Consider the following 22044-nt stretch of genomic DNA (forward strand, 5'->3'; position numbering starts at 1 on the left):
GATGGGGTAAGGACTTTGAAAAAAATGGGAGTTTTTATGCACAGATGGAACCAGGATCCATGTGGACGAGGGAAAAAAACTCAGGGTGAAATCAATCTTTGGAAAAGGGACTCAGTTTCAATCTTTGGTGCAACATGTGACATATTACTGCTGAACATGCCTTAAGTATCTGTGTTGTTTTTTATGAATTGAAGTACTGTAGATACGGCATTTACATTTCTGCTGTATTAGCTTTATATTCTCTGATCAGTATGTTATTAGGATTATGTGCAATCAAGATGAGACAATCTTTATGTATTGAGCAAAATGACTTTATTCCAGCCTGAATGAGGACACCAGTTATTTTATACTCATGATTGTGATTTACTGAATTGATTAGATTTCCTTACAGCTGAATCATTTAATGCCAAAGAATCATGTAAAGCCAATAAAGTTCATATATATTATATAATAATGTCCAGTTTGCTATGATTCCATATTAATGAAGAGATGAAGCTAAATTAGAGGTGGGTTGAGCTGCTGGATACACCCATAGCTACATGATTTTAGAAAGATTTCATTTTAGACTTGCAACATTCAGGATGAAGAGACAAGCAGTGAATTAAACTCCAGCAATCTTTGATCTCCACGCTTTTTGGCATGCTCCAAAAGGACCTGCAAAACAGAGGAAAGAATAAATGTATGTTCAAGTTTCGATCAAATTAAACAACCAGTACAGAAATAACAACTTAAGAGTGACTAGTTGCAATTTCTGTATTCATGTGCTTCACGTCATGGTTGGAAACAGTGTAGGTACATTATGAGACAGCTGTGTGCTCACATTTATTAGCTCGTCGTCATTTTTGGCATGCAGGTGTCTGAGAAGGTACCAGCTGGCCACCTGCACCACAGTCACTGGGAAGTCTCGAGAGGGGACATATACCACCTTCTCCAACAATCGCCTGGTGTCCCTGCAGAGGACACGCACAGAAATGGGAAAAGGGTATAAAATGAGACCGTTTTTTTGTTAAAAAAAAACATTGTCTACATTTATGAGTGGAAACTGTATGAGATGAGAGGACATGATCAAGTGACAAGTCATGTTTAGTCCTTTTTGTGCTGCCTGTGTTGATGTCAATGACAGCTATACTTATTTGCTCTTGAAAATGTACAGAATTCGAAGGCTGCAGATCTGGTTTGTTGTTTAGATGAAGTTAGCTGGCATGAATGTGCCATGTGGGATTGTATAGTACACTTGTTGGTCTGGGTTGAAACCCTTTCTGTAACTATTCTTTCTGTTTTCCTATATATAAAGAAAACCGTGTCTAACATGACATGGCCTCTTGATACTGCAATTATGCTTGGCGCAGGGGACTTCCCGCAGCATCTCTCAAGGAATTTAGCCAGTTCATGATTGGCATATTTGTTCTCATCAGCTCTCAAGTGAATGCTGCACTCTAATTAAGCCTCCTGGCAGGCCTGTTAGGTAGTGACAGAAGGCTATTATGTCAGGACAAGGAAACTTTGCTTTGTAAATTGCTCAGTAGTTCCAAAAGTATGAACATCTTGAAAAGACAGATGGATGCATAAATCTGAAGTTACAAGAACCTTGTGATTTATTTGATCATATTAGATGCTTAACTGCACGTAGCCAATGGGATAAAATCATTTTCATATTTACGCAAAGCAACACGCACACCTGCAGCAGTGGAAACAGAGTACAGTGAGAAGCACCTACCTCGCGGTCATCTTGACAACATACTGGAGCAGTGCCTGGAAGAGGAGGGCCATGGGGGATGAGCCCAGCTTCAAGACCTCTGTAGTGGCTTCTAGTACCAGGTCCTTCCAGTCATTTCCTGGGACACCCGCCTGACAGGTCAGAAGCACACTGGGTTAAGGATAAAACTAGCTGGGAGAACCTTACACCAAACATTTATTCATCTCCTAAACTTGCAATGACAAAGAGATGGTGCAGGTATTAAAAAAAAACATCTCCTTTCATGTTTTGACAGTACATTGCAGTTTTCTAAAAAGGTAAATAAACACCTGACTAGTCTGTGCTAACTGTTTAACTGCTTTCAGTGAGAGCAGTGGCTCCAACCAAGGTGTGTTACTATTGGATTTTCTGTTCTTTGAGCAGTGGACCTAAAGCACATCTGCTTGAATCAGCTGAATCACAAAAGCAGTTTCTTGTCTTGTTTGTATTTCCACTTGGCCTTGACTGCTGATCCTACAATTCTCAGCGAGATAGTCACCCATCTCTCATCTCTTCTACCGTGTTTCTGCCCATGTGAAGGTGATGTAGAGAGAGGCTGCCTTAGACTGCTATGCAGTTTGAAATCATCACATTGCTGTAGTGAGTGTGTGTCTCTACTAATATGTAAATGTACCCCGTGTGTTTCTATAGAGAGCCTGTCATCAGTTTAGACAGCTAATAATCATCATTACTTGTAGGACAAAAGAAAAGCTGCGTTCTCAGCCTTACACAGTGCTAATTTTAATCTCTATCCAGCAATAACATTACATTTGTCTAAAATATGCATATTTGTGGCCACAGTATTGTAGCATAAATATCTGTGATCATTGTGCTGTAAATGCTGTACTAAATTAACCTAATCATGAATATTTTGGGTGTGGATGCATGTTACATCCTATATAAAAACTCACCATACAGGGTCCTAGGGCTAGTAGAGCTAGTCGAAGCAGGCTCGCTACTTGGCTGCTGTGCAGGCCAAGCTGTGAGGCAATTTGCAGACTCCGTCTATAAGCCATGACCGCCTGAACAAGCAGGCCCTGGCTACGATACACATCTGCCAGCCACTGAGAGAAGGAGAGTAAGAGAGCAATAGGACAAGCAAGGATGAGAGAATAACAGGGGGATGGGAGGAAGAGGATATAAGAGAAGTGAAACACGACGAGCATAGAGGAGATTGTTAAAGCCGATGTGAGATAAGGAAAGGTTAGGAGATGTGAAGAATACAAGAACACATTAAATCATTAATGAGCTTTGATCTGATCATCACTGGAAAATAATCCACTGCCTATATATTAAATTGAAGCAAATATAAAGCTATTGGTACAAAAATACAAGACTGAATATATAATACAATGACTTCTCAATACAATATTCTTATAATAACAAAAACAAACCCAAATTTCGACTTTATTTCTGGCAGCAACAAAAAATTCTAAATTTTGTCCATTATATACGGACCTATAAAGATGGCATGGATAATGATTTTCTGTCATTACATGAAATTGTTGATAATTCAGGAATAATGTACTCTGTGTTGATACAGAACTGACTATGACATTGTGATAATAATACACATTTCTATCTCCACAATTAATATTGTAACATTTGTTGTCATTAACCAAGTTAAGCTACAGTCTGCCAAAATGTTCAAGGCTTAAAAGAGATAACATGGCTTCTCTGCTGCTTCACCCCTGCTGCTTGCAGCTATCTGATGTTAAGTGCAGTTATCGGAGGTCTCAAGCAGGGCACAGAAATGCTCTTCATTACGTTAATGTCTCAGTGGAAGGAAGAAGACGTGTCTGTTTGTGGTTAGGAAAAGAAAACCACTTTATCAATACAACATGATCTCAGCATTTAAATGAGTGATCACTCAAGAACGAGACCATCAAGATCCAAGATTAACTTTACTGTCATCCAGAATATACACAGGACAACTGCACAGCAGAACAAAATTAAGTTGCATCCAGCTCACGAATGTAATAAAAAATGCTAAAAACTAATAGTAAAAATAATAAGTTAATTATAATATACATTCATTATAATATATTACAATATTTTCAAGCCCCACAATGTAGCAGAGTTTGTTTTTGCTACATATTTACATTTAAAATTTGGTACCATTAAACAACTGGAGCTTGAAATTAAAGAGCTACTGTCCAGTATTTCTTATGATGGAGTATCCACTTACATGCCATGCCCCAAGGTTGGTGGGGTTCATCATCACAGTGTTGCTGAGCTGCTCCAGCACAGAGTCTGGAAGGACAGTACCACCATCATTTGCCACAAGGAGGCGCTGACACTGCACTTGTCTCAGCAACAGCATCACTGCTGGGTGCTCTGGAGAAACATTCAGCACCTGGGGCAAAGCAGGCAGAGCATAAGAAACACAACGTTGAAAGGGAGGGATGACTTATATTCTTTCACTTTATTACTTAGTATAGATTATTCTGCATCATTCATGTTAATATCTCTCTAGAATAAGTCATTCCTCCAATAAAGTACATGAAGTGTGTGTGTGATCATATCCCACCTGTGAGCAAAGAGCTTCTGCCTGCTCTAACTGTCCCCCAAGCATGAGACCAGCCACTGCCTGTTGTAGTACCCAGCCCTCCAGAGACTGGGCTAGAGGGCGCTCTATCTCCTCCACAGTACGTACTGGGATACAGAGGCATGTCAGTTGTATACTCAAACACATACACAAAATAGTGAATCTAGTAAAAACCACCACAGAACCAAATGCACACACACCTTTCTCAGAAACAACTGACATTAGGGTTTGTTCCAGTCCTTGTCTGCAAGGAGCAGAGCCAGAGAGATAACAGGAAGTGTTTTCTGTGTGACAGGCAGCCATTAATCCTGCCCATGTTGCTGGATCATCTGAAAGTAAAGGAGAGGTGAGACTCAGACCACACTGACTAGCTTTATGCTCATCTGACAAAGCTGTAAAAATTCATTTTACTGTATTTATGAGGGACACCGTTATCTGGAAGAAAGGTTCTCACAGAGGAATCCCATAAACATTATTTTACTTCACACTATTTCACCTAAATTAGATAATTACATAAGTGAAATTACCCAATCCTGTCTGCAATCTTCAAGATTGCATTGTAAAAAATAAGTTTGTATGTGAGGTAGTTCAGTGTGTTTGTGTATATCTACCAGGACAGAGCAGCACAGCTCTCTGCATGGTCTTAAGTGCATTCCTGTGCTTGTCTTCTCCAGAGTGTCTCCCACTAGCCAGCTGGTTCACTCCACTGTACAACAACGCCCTCTGCAGGCACACAAGTCAGATCAGCTCAGTTTATTTTACAAACACTAAGAACTGTAATGACTTTTTTAGCTGTTGACATTTAATTATTAATAATTATTATTATTTAGCCAAAAGACCAGACAATGAGATTAATTAGGTGAAAGAAATTGTAAAAGAAAAAAAAAGACAGAACACAACAGATGACACACTAAACCATTTCAACATATTGTAAATATATATATTGTAAATATAACACACTATTTTACCTTTCCTTGGGTCATACTGGAGAGACAGGCAACATGGCCAGCCATCGCTCCACCCTGAAAAACAAAGCAGACAAAACCATGAGCACTTCCACTAGAACTGTCCAGCAGTACTACAGCACGACTGGGGGAGGTTGTTCAGTTAAATGTGTGTGTCAGTATAATACATTTTCTGGGGTGTGTGTGCATATACATATATATATACAGACTAACATTTGCCTTCCTGGGGTAGTACTGAGGTACCAGTCTGGACAGCAGGGCCCACAAAGATGAGTTACCCGGATTGCTGTAAATAAGACATCCAGCATTTATTTGACCAATGTGTGAACAAAACAGCATAAAGTGTAACCTTGCAGATACTTGTGTGGTTATTTGTCAGCTGTTATTAGATTTTCATTGAATACTGCAGATCAATAATGTTCTCTGCCTAACCACAGACTTTGTTTTTAAAATTGATCACAAGACAATGTATGCATAGAAAATAAATTATTTTGTGTCAGTTAAGTGTCAGTTGAGTACTGATTTTGACAGCTTACCTGTGTACCGCTCTGGAAGCCTCTCTTTGCACCGCACTGTAGTTGCCCTGCAGGGCCAACAGGGTGCAGGTGAGTAGACATCGCTGCTCTATAACACTGCCAGAGGCTGAGCCTTGCTTTAGCAGCTCAGTCAGGGCAGCAGTGGCTAGCGTAGTATCACTGTGGACCAATCCAAGGGCACATAAACACAGCAGAGACTCCGAGATTGGCTCCTTTAACATTGAGCTGTGGAGACAGAAGGCAAACAGACAAATACATTTAGCTGTCAAGCAAGAACAATAGAAGCATCATCACCACATTATCATTATGCGGTAATGAGTTTGGGAAGCTCCAACTTCTGAGACATGACAGTTTGGTGTCAAACAGCATTAGCGACCTCTCAATCTTTTTGATGCAATAATAAACTACCATTGGTTTCAGGAAGTCTTTTTCTTTTTCTTCTTTTTCTAATTGCTAGTCTTGCAGGTTTGATATTCTGGCATGACTGCTTGTGAACAAAATTTCACACTTTTCAAAACAGTCGCTGACTGCAACAATAACAACTTTAACAAATAAATGAAATAATTAAATAAATGTGGTTTATCTATCTCTAGTAAGCGTCAGGTCTTTGCAAGTTGAGACAGGACTGGTCAGGAAAAGACACTAATCGGTCTTTACTTGATTTCTAAGTTCAATCTAAAATCGTACAATATGCTTTGAACACAGGTTAGCGTTAATGTAAAGTATATGTAATTTTTTGTCATGGGCATTAGAACTCACCACTTAAACAGCAGAGTCTTGGCTGAGTCTAGGTTACCCTGCCTGTGCTGGAGCAAGGCCAGAGCTGTTAAGATATAAGCCTTCTCCTTTTCACTGGCAGCCACAGCCAGGGCACGCTCGTAGGCTAAAGGACACATACAAAACAGTTTATTCGCATGTGCATGCATATACTATCTCTGATTTGAGTGTGGCTCTGCTCACCATTGATGCTCTCTGGGATGAGTCCTGCCCTGCAGTAAGCCAGAGCCAGCCCAGCCAGATCACTGAGCTCCTGCAGTGGTGTGGAATTATAAACTTGCACCGCTTCCTCCCACTGGCAAGAGGTGCTGTGAGGAATATAACATGACATACAACAGAAGGAAGTCTGACATTTGGGGGTTTTGAGGCATGCTTATTATGTGTTCATTACTGGAATGTGTTCATTACTGGAATAATCTGTTCATTACTGGATTAATCAGTATCGGTGGATTTCTTAGTTTTGCCAAAACTGTTTAAGGAAAATGATAATGAGACAGCTGTTTGTTACCACAAAGCACGGCCATAGCTGCCAAGAGCAAAAGCCAGCTCTTCTGTGGAGGACATCGACTGAAGCAATACAACAGCTCTGAGGAAAAAGAGTTCAGATTAAATACATACAAGGGTGAACAGTAAACAAACATTAGGTAAGTTATTGGGTTTCTTATAGATGAAACAGCAGTACATCTTTCATGTATTTTTGGTAAAATGCCTCTTTCTGTGAGTCTACAGAGTATAATCAGTATAATTCAGACAGACACCTTTGGTAAGCCTGTAAGGCCTGTCTCTTCAGCTGCAGATGCTCATTCAGGTAACCCAGCATAATGAAGGCATCCGGATCAGACTGGATCCTCTCTGAGAAAGATGCAAAAAAAAAAACAAAACTACATGTCACACAAGTTCTGTCCCTAACACATGGTCCAAATACCACCAAGGATGTGTGGACTGCTATGCATGTACATAAACATACGCATAGATTCTGTACCTGTGTACTTGCTGAGTGCCACCTGAGCAGCAGAGATGGCATTCATCTGGACTATGTTGTAGCGGTACAGTTCAGAGTCTCTGTTGCTCTTATCCAGCAGGGTGGAACACACCCAGTAGGCATAACCTTTCACTCCCTCCATCTGCCAGGGGGAGGTGAGTGATAGAGAGATGTAGATGAAGAGGGAGAGAAAGGCAAAGAATAAGTCTGACAAGGCAGGGAAAAAAAGCCATTTTTTTCATAGAGGTATCATGTCTAATTCCTTACTAGTAGTAGCAAAAGGCTTAGAACTGAAAATTCAACAGAGTAAGAAAGGTGATGCAGAGATTAAACTGTAATTAGCCGGCTAATGAGTGGGTATTACAAAGGAAAGTGCATTTGGGAGGTCACGCACATGTGTGTTGAGTTCAGTGGTGTGCCTGAAAAGATCCATGGTGTCATAGCTTCCCACTCTCTCTGCTATCAGTGCCTGGTGAGAAGACAAAGATATAAAACCATTACTTAGACAGACAAAGATGAAGAGGTCTAACAAACCTTGTGCTTTATAATTATGTACACTACTATAATCAAATTCTGGCCTAGAACGTAGTATTTCTTAACTTTAAATCCTTGTATTACCAGATCTCTCTCAAATTCCTTACCATAGTGGAACACTTGTATTGTGCCAAGTCAATCAAACTATCTTGGTTATCTTACCAAATTATTTTCCTTGTTGGTCAGATTTGAACATAAGTTGTGTCATATGTATATGCATATATGGGACAAAAATGTGTTTGTTATAAAGACGCCTTAACCCCTGAACACTGAATTATTGCAGAGTGTCCATTACCTTGACAATATGGCATCAAAGTGACCTTATAACATTGTCTTATGATGTCTTTGTTAAATAAAGTTCTGTGAAAGGTGGGTTGAGTACCTGTCCGATCCAGCAGTTGACATACAGCGGCTCCAAGGACTGGGCAATCTTAAAGGCCTCATGTGCAAGCTAAGAAAATAAAACCAGACTTTAACAAAGAAAGTATCCGCCAACTATGATAGAAACAAGAATAATATATATAAAAACTGATCACACACACCTCTATATTGTCCTTCTTCAAATACAGGGTACCAAGGTTGGTCCAGGCAACAACATTCTATAACGAAATATGAAAAAGTCTATAAAAACATCAGCATATTTTCTGGGAACCCCATTCATCACCTGAACAAATGTGCAGTACATACACTTGGTTCAACTTGTATGGACTTGATGAAGCAATGTTGAGCCAGAGCAAAGTTTTTAAGACCTGATGTGACAGAAAGAAAGTGACAAGACAAAATGGCATTAATTCCTCTGACACAAAATACTTAACTACAATTATTAACAGTGATAACTTCATCTTAAGAAGATGTCAGTTAAATGAATGTTAACTATATCTCCAACCAATCTGACAAAAAAGTCACATCTGCATACATAATTAGGATATGCATTTTCTGTCTGTCTAATAAATGAATGTGTATTTCACCAAGAGTAATAACTTGAGTATTTCTTGCATCAAGATGAAAGTAATTTATGGTTGAGAGGCCATCATTCTCATTGAGTGGTATGATGTGTATTGCAGCAGTCTGACTAGTGAGCAATTGCTACAATGGATGGCCCTTTTCATTCTAACTGAAGATATAAAAAAGAGGGAATGTAAAATAACTGAAATCTTCTTTAAGCTGATAAAATATTACAACTTTCTATTAACTGCTGACTTTATTTATTCATGTCATTACAGTGGGCTGGCATAAGAAATTAGAGTAAAATACAGTTCAAGCTTTTGCTCTAAAAATATATGTGGAACATTTTCATTTCACAATAATATGTTTAAATATACACAGAATAAATTAATTCAGTTAGACAATAATCATGTGGGTTTTATTTTACCAATTACATATTGGTGGGAGACGTGCAATCTGTCCACCAGGTGGGGTAATCCTCCATTATTTACTGTATAAAAGCGAGGTAGCATACCTTTGCTCATGGAAATGACTCCCAGGGAATTCCAGTAGGTATGATTCCCACTGTCCATCATGATCGCCTTTTTCAAACACTGAAAAGCGGAGAAAAATCTCTTAAAAAGAACACTTCTGGGAACAAACCATGCCAAAGCTGTTGTTGTGCAGGATTCTGTGAGTTACCTGCTGGGCTTTCTCTAGGAGCAGAGATGGGGAGCTCTGATCTCCCTCTGTAGGGCAGAATAGGCTAGCCTGGTGGTAATAGTTGAGTCCAAGGTCATACCAAAGACTGGGGACCTCAGGCATTAGCTTCAAAGCACGAGCGTAGCACCTGTAGACAAAAACATGCACTTAATGTTCAGTATTTGGATTCTAATGAAAGACAGTAAAGGCAGGCTTTGCACCCAAGAGCAACAATCAGAAAATTATGCCAATTCAATCATTTAGTGTAAACTTCTTAACAGCAGTGTCAAGTCAAAAAACGTTCTCTCACCTATGTTAAAGATCGAGGATTTAACCGAGTAGCAATATATATAGACAGCTCTGAAAATATCCATGCCTGTTTGTGCTCATACCTCTCACCAACTTTGAGTGTCTGGGCCTGATTCAGCATGTTGTTCTGGGTGTGGGGGTCCATACCAGCCAGTGGGGCTGGCACTTGAACCTGGACTCTGTTTGGAGACACTGTGCTGACTGCAGTGCAGGCATCTCCCAGCAGCTTCCACAAACAAGAGAGGTCCGGACGCAGCTCTACAGCTCTGAAGAGCACAGAAATATGAAAAGATAGGTGGATGAAATGGGAGAAACCATCTATCTGATTGTTTTAGTTTAATAAATTCAAACAAAGCTTTAATTTAACATTTGCATGTTAAACAAACTTCTACTCATTACTTGAAGAGGTTCTGTATGGCTTGCTGAATGAGGTCAATAGCTCCCCCATCTCTGCAGTCCTCCATTAAACTTTTTGCCAGAGAGAGCTGGCACTCCCCAAGACCTGAACAGATCACACAAATTTAATTGATTGTCTAGGTTCAGAGAAAAGACAGATACACAGTAAAAGCTATAACATTATACCACGTGACATGCAAGCGTCAGATATAATGACATAAACACGTACCTTTAAGAGCAGGAACATAGTCCTGCTGTGCTGTGATCTGCAAGTACTCTGCAACCGCCTCTTTGAACTTGCCCAGGGTCTGTTTGATTGCAGCAGCCTGATAGACACTATAGATGGAGGAGGGCTGAAGCTGATGGGCCTTACCAAAGGCCTTCAGAGCTGCTGTGAAACTCCGGCGGTTTAGGTAGGCCTCACCTAAACACTCCCAACACACCCAGTCCTCAGGGTCTGCTCTCAGGGCTGCCTGCAGACTATCAATATAAAATACATGATCAGAAATGCTTATATAACTAAAAGACCTATGATGATGTTAAAAATGACAAAGACTAAGATAATACATTTTACTGTCTCAGATTTGAAAATCTTACTCAGCAATAGCCTGTTGATGCTGCCCAACCTTCAGGTAGTAAAGCCCTCGTCTCATCCAGGCCCATTTAGCCGAGCCGGGAGTGGCCTTCTCTATCACAGACTGAAGTATTGCTAAGGCAGTGTCCTGTAGCATTTAGAGGAGAAGAAGAGGAGGATAAAAAGAGAGGACAAGGAGGGGAAGAGCATGGGAAGGTTACAGACAAAAGAGAGACATCTGTAAGAAAACACTTTACCATAAAGTGTCAATATCACACTTGACAGCTCTGTACATTATGGCTTTTTTTTGCCACTGAACCTACTTACCATATCGTCATGAGCCATGCTGAGATCCACTGAGGCAGCTCCAGACTCAGCATCATCATTGTCCAAGTCGAAGGCTTTCTTATAACAGCCTCGTGCCCGGCCATGGTCATTTCCCACCTCCCGATAATAATGTCCAAGGTAGCGGAATACACAACCAAGGTGTGGGTCTAACTTTGCAGCCTGAAATGGACAAATGAAGCTTTGACCCTAAGATGCCTTTTAACATTACACTTGACAACTGGCAATAAGTTACATACTGTGACATTCTGAAAGTTAAGTCCTTCAACACTTATCTGTCATAGAGCAGACCATCAATATTTTGGCGATTAAATGAGTTTTTAAAATGGATATATAGTGTTGTGAAATACAATTTACCTACTTTATCTAATGAAAAAAATTAAATCAATATATTTGTGCTAACCTTGAGCAAGTGTGTATGGGCTTTGCCACGGTCTTTACGAGTTTCTTCTCCCATGTCCCAGTAGAGTCGTCCCAGCAAGAAATAATACTCTCCACAGTCTGAACTTTGGCCTGCTGCCTTTAGGAAACTAGACCACAAAAGAGCAAGAAGGAAAAGTTCAATGTAGAACCCAAACCATGGACTGTTTTACCTAGATTTAATGTGGATGGATGGAAAAAAAACATGCAAAAAGAGACACACAGTTTGTTACCTCTGTTCTGCCTGCTGCTGCTGGCCCTCAGCTAAGTGTGTCAGTCCTCTCAGGGCCAACCCCTGGGCCAGGTTTGGATTAGAGGCCAACAGCTCTGATGACACCTATGGAAGATATAATAGTTTCGTTTGCACCAGTCTATCTTTGATCTAATACAAGACAGATATTCATCTCACCCTGGAATCATATCAGACGTCGCATATGTTCTTAATTATTTATTTGCTACAATACTGTTTCTTATGGTATCATATCATAAATGTGACATTTTTACAGACTTTCACAGAATTCAATAGGCGAAAAGCACGTTACCTTAAGTGCTTGATCGACCTGTCCTTTGTTAAGGTATGCACGTCCTTTAAAGGCAACTAGGACTGGCTCTTTGTCAGCATTGGGGATCTAAAAAAAACAACAAAAAACAAAGATGGACATGACATTTCCTTTGACATTCTGTAGCACTACAAATTTATTATATTAATATTTAAAGAATTAGAAAAAAACCCAAATCACTTTCAACTGCTGAATTTTGCAGAACATTTAAATATAAAGTACATACAACATGCTGGATAAACAGATAAAAGTATCAGTAAATGTGTCTGTTTGGATCTGTGAGCGGACATGTCACTGATTACCTGTGAAAATGTCTCCAAAGCCTGATCTGCAGCCTTCTCCCCTCCACTCCTGACTAAAGCCTCTAGCCTCAGCTTTAGCATTCTGACCCTCAGCTCCGTGTCTCCAGACACACACGCTGTCAAACCTAATCGAACACAAGCAGACACACACTGAAGTTCAGTATCTGCTTCAGGGAAAAAAACCCAGCTGCCCTTTAAAGATAGTGGTTAACATCATTGTTTCAATCACAAATCCCTTTGTTGTTTTTTTAATGAATTCTTGATGTATTGTGATTTGTCGTATTCTTTGGATTAGCTGATTCTAGATCGGTAATTAAAATGCTGGTGTGAGATCATCTGGATGACAACAGTGATATACAGAAGACAAAAAAAAAATACCTTGGGAGCATGATATAGCACTGTCTGAGTATCTGTGCAGTTTGAACTGAGCCTGAGCCAAGTTGTACCATCCTGTACTGGAGCTCATTTTCTTCAACCCTAATAGATTAAAAAAGACAGATCAACAGCAGTTAGTATAAATTCCAACTTCCAAACCATATTACAGTGATTGTCATGAATTGTATGCCTCAGTATAAAGTCTTATGGCACCTTTTACACTAAGAGCAGAATGCATTAATTGTTCATGTGCAAACTAACCTTGTGCAAGGTCCTTAATTGCATCTTTATACCGGCCCTCTTGAAGTGCTTTGGTGCCCAGACCCAAGTGACCTAACCCACTGTTAGGGGCCAGGTCAAGGAGCCGGGAAAAACAGCTGACTGTGTCCTCATTCTGGAGACCTTCAAATGAAAACATAGCATGTACTAAGATTGCATCTGCCATTTTCTGACACAGGCAAAATATTTTCCTCGATGTCTGAGAGTGACACTTCATAAAAACTGTAAATCAATATCTGTGTACTTAAATTGTAAACTTAATGAGCAAGACAACTCAACTCTTACCTGTTTTGAGGTAGTGAGAACAAAGGATTTCCAGAGGATAACTTTGGTTGGGGTAGAGGGACAGCATGGACTCACATGCCTCTTTCATTTTTGCTTCTTCGTGTGGAAGCTACAGCAAAAGCAGAATCATAATAATCAGTCTATTTAGGGAAAAAAACCGCCTATTTTTAATACTGTATGAGCATTGTATCTACGGTGAGAGGGGATACAAACATCAGAGAAGATTAACTTACTTTAGAAAGACATTTGACATAGTCAGCTGAGGCCTTCCTGTGTTCTTCTCCTGGTACAGGATCCATGAGAACCATGGCCTTCTCAAATGCTGTGATTAACTGATAAACAGAAATACAAAAAGAGACCAACAGTCAGGCAGCATAAAGAAAGACTATTATTACGTTTTTCAGTCATGTGGGAAAAACTGAATTTTATGACCACCACAATGTAAGGCAAACCTACTGTAGGCTTTTTGAGCTAGGAGATTATTAGTGATGGACTCTTATGTTTCACAGAGTGTCTAAGCATGACAGGAAACCCTGTATATTACTCAGTACACATAGATACTGGGTGAAGACTTACATGGTTTTGAGTTTCATTGTCTTGCTCCTCCTCATTAAGGCAGTCTGACAGGAGATGGGTCATCTGTTGCCATAGCTGCAATAACTCTTTCTTGTCCACAGCCTCTTCCTCCTTCAGTTGAATGAGCTGCTGCCAAACTTGCGCCAACTAGGTGCACATATACAAATGCCTTAAAATGTGTGAAAAAAGTACACTGAACTCATGCACTTTTACACATGTTAAAAATGACGTACCTTTGAATATTCTTTGTCAGACTGGTAGATTTCTGACAGCTTTTTGATCACCTCATAACATTTGTTTTTATCAGAGCTGTGAATGGAGAATATAATGAGAATCAATAACATCACAAAACTAGCCAAAACTACAACAGTTCGTTAAAAATGGTAGGGGGTGGGCAAAAGCAAATACTACAAAAATCATCATAACTTAATTTTAAGAGACATGTTCTAAGGAAGTCTCTCTGTATCTTACCTTGCATACAGCTCAACAAGCTTCTGATAGATGTTAGGTAGCTCAACTTTGAAATCCCACTGATCAGTCTTCTCATAAAGATTTGCCAAGCCCTAAAACACCAATGCATTACTGATTTGTTACATAATTACTGGACCTGGGGAGAAATTTAGTATAACATGCAACATCCTCAGTAAAGATGGACACATTTTTTAAGTATTGAGCGCCACTCTGCAGTGGCACCCATTTATAATTTAAGTATCAGCAAGCACTGACCACTACATTTCCCATATTACCTGCCATGCCAGTAGCTGCTCAGGCTCCAGCTCCACTGCCTTCTTGTAGGCTGTCTGTGACTGTTCTGGTTGCTCAAGTTCACTGGCTGCCAAGCCAATAAACACCCATGCATTATAATTGTTCTTCTCAATTTTCAAAACAGCCTGAAAAACACATTGAAGAGAGCAAAGTCAGCTGTGCAACATCTCTGTGGTTGTAGTATCCTGATTTGTTTTGTTAAACAGATGCATATCAACATACTGTAGAACAGAAATACCTCACTTTCATCAACATCTGAAAATGAGATACCTTACCTTGCAGTGTTTCAAAGCCTCTTTGAATTCTTTGTTTTTTATGGCCTCTCTGGCACTTTTCAGAGCGGCTTTCACTTCTTTATTAGACATCCTGAGATGATCTGAGTGATAAGAAGAAAAAGAGATATTGACACATCATAACTGCCCATATTGCTAAACCAGTTTACAAGCTACCAAGCATTTGAATGACGTATGAGCTTACTAATGCTAGCTTATATGCTTGACTTAAGTTGCAAAGGTTTTGCTAGTCTTACTGAGAAGCGACGATGATGATGACAGGAAACTTAGGTAGAAAGAGTACAACCTTACGCTAAATTAATTGTTAGAGGTGTTGACTAACTGACTAACATATTTAGCATTAGCTAACTGTTAGCTTGTTGGAGCCTCTAAACCAGGTCAGTTTTCTATGACAATTCGTTTCAAACCTTTAGAAATAGAATAGAAACTTTTTTTAAAGGTAGCTGAGTACGTTTGTCTTGCAGTTAACACAGTAGGCTCTGTATATATGTACAAAAGTTGGAGCCACCCACTGTTTACGTTGACAACTTGCTCTGCTGCTGCTGCTTCTTCTTCCTTGTGTTTAATGGCGGTTTGCAAACCAGCTTATAGGCGCATTACCGCCACCTACTGGAGTGGAGTGGGGGATAGTAGATTGGCAGAAAAAAACAACTAAATTTTCTCTATTATTCCTGTTACTCTTAAGTAATTAATTAATTAGAAGACTGCATACTTTCCACGATGTCTTTCCTAACAGAATCCCCGATGTAATATTGTGTTTTCCTCTGTTGCTGTTGTCGATGACCCGGAAATGCTCGAGAACAGCCACGCCTTTTCAAAATAAGATTAGTTTACAGTTTGGTCCATTTGAGTGAGCTCAGACAGAAAAAAAGCCAGAAATACAGTGTTGAGATCATTTACTTTAAATACCAAACTACAATAATACTTCATTAGAGGCAATGAATGTGGTGGAGTAAAAAATATATGTGCTTCTGAAAGGTAGAGGAGTGTATAAAGAAGAATAAAATGGAAATGCTGTATTACAAATAGCTCAAAATTTTATTTGAGTGCACTACTTGAGTAACTTGAGTTGCTTTCCACCACTGAAGAAGGCAGGCTGTTTTAATATTAGTCTATTTTTTATTTCGAACATGTAAATAAAATAAAAATGTAAATAAAATTTTAAAAAGATAAAAACTCATATATATAATTTATAAACAACTATCACAATTTTATGTACAACCCAAATATCCACTTGGTGTCAATAAAATAAAAGTTTAACACAATGCTTCCTCATCCATATACTTTTTCAAAATATTTTTTTTTGTATATCTTCTTGAACTGATTTATGTTTGTAATTTATTTTAGCTCCACATTCAGACCATTCCACAAATTCACCCCTCAGATTGAAATACACATACTCTTCATAGTGGGGTGAACACAGAGTTTCTTTAAATGAAACTCTCCTCTCAAATTATAACTCCCCTCTCTGTCGAAGAACATTTTTTTGTATATTACCTGGTACCTTTTTACATTATTTGTGCTGTGTTAAATTCTACCAGATCCACGAACATCAAGGTATATGTCTTTAAAAACAGCGTGTTGGTGTATTCACTATATCCTAAATTGTTTACTATCCTTATGGCTCTTTTTTGTAGTATGCATACTGGCTGTAGGGTGCTTTTGTAGGTGTTACCCCATAACTCCACATAGTAACTCAAATACGGCAATACAAGTGAACACAATTTTAACAAAACGATTGAATGTAGGAATCAAAATACTTAAAATACTATAAGAGGGTCATATTTAATCTACGTCCAACTGAAAGTCTGTGCAGTTGTGTAAAACAGTAAGTGTCCAGCACTTTAAAAAACAGACAATTTAAAGTTATCCATCATTATTACAGTAAAAATATCACAAAGAGCCATAGAGCCACTTGTCAATAGCTCTCTCATTAGCTAATGCATCTTTTTGCCAATCCACATGCCACCTGAGGTTAGCGATGACCTGGCTGTAGTTTTTCCCCTGACTTTGGCGCCAGGCACCAAAAACTTTTTTATTGTAGAGATGGACAGCTGTAGAGACTTTTGGATAGTCTACAATGCTACGCAATAGCTTGTCCAGATGCTCCTGCACATCTGGGAATTTGTGTACCACATTGTGAAGTTCTTCCTTGTCCAGTGTTAGGTCTGCAAAAGAGAAAAATCAAAGTGAACCAGAGCTTTATGATTGTTTTTTTCTTCATAAACGAATAGGAGCAGTTAGTTTGAGTGATTGCAGTTTAATATCTGAAGCTATGAACTCACCAAAAAGCTGTGGGTGGACACTTTGACCATCTGCATAGGCGATGTATTTCCACTTTCCACTTCTCAGCATGTATGTTGAGGCGTTGACATTACAACCATGATATTCACTCAGAACCCAGTCTGGACGTTGCCTCTTGGACTTGGATAACAGAGGAAGGAGCGAGTGGCCGCTGAGATTACCTACAGGTGAAATACCAGCAATGTCTGCAAAATAATATAAGATTCAGACTTTACACGAGTGTCTTACATGAAATTGAAATACAACAAACAAAATCTAAAAGATATATTATTCTGTTGCTTTCACAGATTGTAAACAAACAGTCTAAAGCTCTAAACACCAATTAGAGGTATATATCTACCCTTTATGACTCATACTCATCAACAGACATTGCAATCCTTTTTTCTGTCCACTTCCTCACCCAGTACAGTAGGATAGAGATCAACCAAAGACACAAGCTGGTTGACCTGCAGGCCAGACATCAGCCCAGGCCCCATGATGAGCAGGGGAACATGGGAACTACCCTCAAACATGGACATCTTGTAGAACTGCCGGTGCTCCATGGCCAGCTCCCCATGGTCAGCCGTAAAGATCACAACAGTGTTGTTAAGCAGGCCGGTTTCTCTCAGTGCTGAAATGACCTGGCCTAGTGAGAGAGAAAGAGTGGGAGACACAGAGTGAGTATAGGCCTGCTGCTGTGAAAAACGTGTTATTATTTACAACAAAATGATAAAGTGATGGTAAACATAACAGGATCTCAATGCTGGCCATAATCTAGACTTTATCTCACGAAGTAAGTTTAACTATAACAACACTATCAACTAGATAAATTATAGGCTTTAAAACTGTATGTTTTAACATGTTCAGTATCATGTAGTGGAACACAGCACTGACATTTGTGTTCTCCTCTTGTGTGAGGAATATGTTATTGAGAGCTTTAGGGGCTTTTTTAAGTCAAAAGTTGATCAGTATTTATCATTACAGCACTTCTTATGATACTCTCACATCATTGTGCCTATATAAAGCATTTAATACTCACAAAGCTGCCTTGTTATCTTGAGGACTGTAAAAGCAGAATAAGTGCAACTGAGCCAACTGCTGCACTGACCCAACATACACTCTACTAAGGGACTTCAGTGCAATTAGCTTTTTCAATTGTATTTATTACTGATACTACTCAAGTCTAACGATGTGCTATTACCTGCAATGCTAAGCCCTGCTTTATATGCTGAGTGGTGCACTGGATGAACTGCAAACATTTACTATAGTCCTATTCCAGACATAATAATCTGTCACTATGTGCTCCTCAGTGTTTCGATGTGAATGTGATATTTTTGGCCATGTTGGGATCCTGTAGGAATGGTGACTCAAGTTCTTCACAGCTGATTGGTGCCCTCATACATTACATATCTGGTCTGTAAACCTGAACAAAAACTGCTCCTTGCAGGCTTGGTTTGTGGTATTAGTTATCATGGAAACATGATTTGTTCTGAGCTAACTCCTGCTTAATGAGATCTGTACTTGGTGAATTTACCACTGTCAACTAACCCAGCATGGCATCTGCCTCGGCACACATGGAATAATAGAAGGCCCGAATTTTTTTGACTTCCTCCTCAGTAAAATCACCGCTGCAGTTTTTGGTGAAGGTGGAGTAGTAGTCAACAGGGTGCATGGCAGCCATGGGGAGCCATTTAGGAACTGAGATGAGATCAGAAGAAACCTGTGAGAGTAAAATATACAGAGTTGTGATTTCACAGTGATTTCTATCAAGAAATAAAATGTAGTTCTGCAACAACAGAGAGAGAGAGAGCATTCAAGAAACAGAGGAAGAAAAACATGCCTTTTTTAGCCAGTATGGTGAGGTAAGGAAGGTGGATCCTCCTGCGGTGGGCCCCAGGGATTCAGTTCTGTAGGTGTGGGGTAAATTGAGACCAAGGTAAAGTGCAAAGGGCTGGTGTGGGGATGCAGCTCTCTGGTGGATCCACTGTGTAGCCATATCTGTGTGTTTCCAGTCTTCTTTCTTGATCCTTTTTGTTGACATGTTCCCAACAAGTTGCGTCACAGGCCGGCCCTCTTGGCGCAAGAGGAACTGAACATCTCGTGTCCAGGCCTCAACTCGATTACTGCAGTAATAGCACAAACACACACAAATGCCAACAAAATGCAGGCAGGGAGGGGGAAAAAAGGGAAGTGGAAAGAAATATGTGAGGACAAGCATCCAAAAAAGATGATTCACATTGTTCTGGAAAATAGCTGCCCACATACACAGTCTGTTGTTGCTCATTACTCATATAGTGGGTCACTAAAAAATTGTTTGTGTGTATTGTGTGCGAGTGTTGTGTTCATGTGAGTTTGGTTATTAAGGTCAAGTAAAGGTGTTTTCTTATCTGAGACTACTTACCTGACAGAGTGACTCCCTGAGGTGTAGTCCAGCTTGCCCATCATCTTTGTGTGATATCCATTCTTCTCCAGCAAATCCATCCATGTTGTTGCATTTGCATCGAGGCACTTGTAGTTGTTCCACGACTGAGTGAGGTGAACAAATTGACCACTCCACATTGCTGGGAGCAAAGATTTGTAAAGTCATATTTATTATTCCATATTTCCCTTTGAATATTATCCAAATACCTTTATAGTTGGGTAGTCACTGTTGAAGGATAAGGGTTTAGAGTAGGAGTAGAGAAAAGATTACTCTGCTTAACTTTGTCACTTGCCTGCTCTTGAGGGGCAGCAGATGGGAGAGTTGGTGTAGGCACTGAGGAAAGTGGTACCGAGCTGTCTGAGGTAGTTTATGTATGGCAGCTGCACAACTTTGCTACCAGGATCAAAGGTCAACCGCCCATCCTGCAGAAACAAGACATTTTCCCAGACACATAATCAAGCAAAGAATTTATATGAGAAATGAATAATCTGTGTATGCTGTTTGATCTGTAAGCCTGTTCTCTCATGCAGTTTTAACCTAATAAACAAGATATTATGGTAGTACAGAACTTCATTCATACTTACAAATGCATCACTCATCACCATCACAATGTTAGGTCTAGTTCCATTTTGGCACAAACCTCCACCATAAATTTGAAAGAGAAAAATCAAAGCCAACGCTTTCATCTTGGCAGCCAACAAATTTGACGATTAGCTGCTGTAAAAACAGGAAAAGACATTCAGAGCTGAACTTTGCTTCTGCTGGTTACTTTCGACTCTGAGGGTCTATAAACATCCAGGTGACGATTTCAAAATAAGAGTTTAAATCTACACTAGATCACACTGTGCGAAATGTATATCACTTTTTTTTTTTATAAAATTGAAAACATAATCATCTCACATTCTGAGAAATCCTTTAAAAAATATATTCAGATGAAAAAGTCGTTTATCAAGACAGATAAAACCACAAAAATAACTGTTTTCCACATGTAATGACAAGTTTTAAACTCTAGAGGGAAGCATTCATCTTAAAACAAAAACATCTGTATTGAACAACTTTTTTGAGCTGTCACCGTCAACTGCTTAGAGCTGTATGGTATGGTAGTAGTAAACAAACGTATGTCTATGTTTAGGAGAAAAACTAAATATCTAGTTGTAGGCTAATAAATGGTGTAATCAAATTCTTTTTGCCAATTGATTCAGTCTTGCAATTATATATATAATAAGTATAATATGTTGCTTGAAATGAGATTCATAATTCTTTGGTTTGAAATGTTTCTGTCAGGGTTAAATTTTAATCAAACGCACGTTTCATCCATTGGTACTGTACCAACAATAGTCGACCTACATACACACACATATTAAACACTACTGCAAATTCAACGCCCATCATATGAAAATGTTATTAATGAACTGATGTGCACCTTGTAATTGATCAAACTGAAATAAAAGAGGGGATTAAAAGGAACGCAGTCGTTCATTGCTTGTTGAAAGCAGTGCTCAGGAGTTACAGTGCTGTTCAACAGGTGATACTGCAGCTCAGTTTAGAGGCTTTAGTAACCGCGAGGTGGCGTTTTGAGCCTCGGAGTTGTTTTTCTGTATGCTGCGAGTTCAACACAATGAGAAATCCCTAAACCCCCCCGCCACCCCCCCCACCACCCATTTGCGCACGGATCCGTTCAGTCTTGACAGAAAACAACAACATGTGTGATTGATGATTAAATTGCAGGGCTCTCTGAAAGGCTGCTCATCCTCTTTACCCTTAAACTGTAGGCCTGCATGTCTCCAGCATCTCTCCATGGACTGCTGCAGGTATCGTGCCAAAAAAAAAAAAAAAAAAAATGCAGCTCTGTTGTGCTGTTGATGTAGATGCTGATGGATGTAGAGATTGTAGTGAGCCTGGATATTTGTGTGTGAGAGCATATGTTTGGATTATATCATTGATTAATGTACAGACACATTAACCATATGACCACTCTTATGACTGAAAGGTCTATAAACAGATTATGAGGTGATGCACTATTTATGTATGGTTACTATAGCTATAATATACAAATTGGAGGTGTGTTTGTAGGTCAATCAGTAGATGAATTCCTCATTTCAGAGCTGAATAAAAATGACTGGAATAAACTGAGAGAAGATTTATCGGAAAGATTTG

The 22044-nt window shown here is 39.4% G+C and overlaps 1 protein-coding gene across 3 annotated transcripts; it reads right to left on the reverse strand.

Annotated features, from left to right (window-relative positions):
* Positions 1-21: 21 nt before the first annotated feature.
* On the reverse strand, positions 22-20710 carry ttc37 (tetratricopeptide repeat domain 37). 3 transcript variants are annotated; one of them, XM_042420841.1, is made up of 42 exons: positions 15895-15991; positions 15695-15791; positions 15165-15265; positions 14871-15014; positions 14596-14687; positions 14358-14433; positions 14125-14271; positions 13782-13880; positions 13549-13657; positions 13246-13386; positions 12988-13086; positions 12610-12734; positions 12290-12376; positions 11981-12084; positions 11731-11857; positions 11310-11489; positions 11006-11130; positions 10638-10888; positions 10412-10514; positions 10096-10278; positions 9704-9851; positions 9537-9615; positions 8765-8826; positions 8620-8676; positions 8460-8528; positions 7938-8012; positions 7544-7685; positions 7320-7413; positions 7070-7147; positions 6745-6869; positions 6544-6667; positions 5785-6009; positions 5462-5534; positions 5252-5305; positions 4895-5006; positions 4484-4612; positions 4266-4390; positions 3924-4091; positions 2647-2799; positions 1718-1848; positions 821-950; positions 22-654 (listed from the first exon to the last, which is right to left on the reverse strand). In XM_042420841.1, the coding sequence occupies exons 3-42, from the start codon at positions 15252-15254 to the stop codon at positions 577-579; spliced, it is 4713 nt and encodes a 1570-aa protein (XP_042276775.1). In that variant the 5' UTR covers positions 15255-15265; positions 15695-15791; positions 15895-15991; the 3' UTR covers positions 22-576. The 3 variants fall into 3 exon arrangements, 2 of the variants coding, with proteins under 2 accessions (XP_042276775.1, XP_042276776.1); XM_042420842.1 differs by lacking the exons at positions 15695-15791; positions 15895-15991 and adding an exon at positions 15419-15644; XR_006098078.1 differs by lacking the exons at positions 22-654; positions 821-950; positions 1718-1848; ... (35 more) ...; positions 14871-15014; positions 15165-15265 and adding exons at positions 17468-17671; positions 17887-18111; positions 19014-19185; ... (2 more) ...; positions 20180-20309; positions 20472-20710 and having other exon boundaries at positions 15701-15791; positions 15895-17350.
* Between the last annotated feature and the right edge of the window lie 1334 nt (positions 20711-22044).

The sequence above is a fragment of the Thunnus maccoyii genome, chromosome 9 (assembly GCF_910596095.1).
Source record: "Thunnus maccoyii chromosome 9, fThuMac1.1, whole genome shotgun sequence".
In the NCBI taxonomy this organism is placed as follows: Eukaryota; Metazoa; Chordata; class Actinopteri; order Scombriformes; family Scombridae; genus Thunnus; species Thunnus maccoyii.

What these genes read in the sequence shown, in the direction of transcription:
- ttc37 (XM_042420841.1), bottom strand. Translation starts at nt 15,254, where the DNA reads ATGTCTAATAAAGAAGTGAAAGCCGCTCTGAAAAGTGCCAGAGAGGCC. An exon ending in AGGCTTTGAAACACTGCAAG is followed by an intron (nt 15,015 to 15,164) that starts GTAAGGTATCTC and finishes TGTGTTTTTCAG; the next exon opens with GCTGTTTTGAAAATTGAGAA. An exon ending in ACTACCCCAGGAAGGCAAAT is followed by an intron (nt 5,306 to 5,461) that starts GTTAGTCTGTAT and finishes TTTGTTTTTCAG; the next exon opens with GGTGGAGCGATGGCTGGCCA.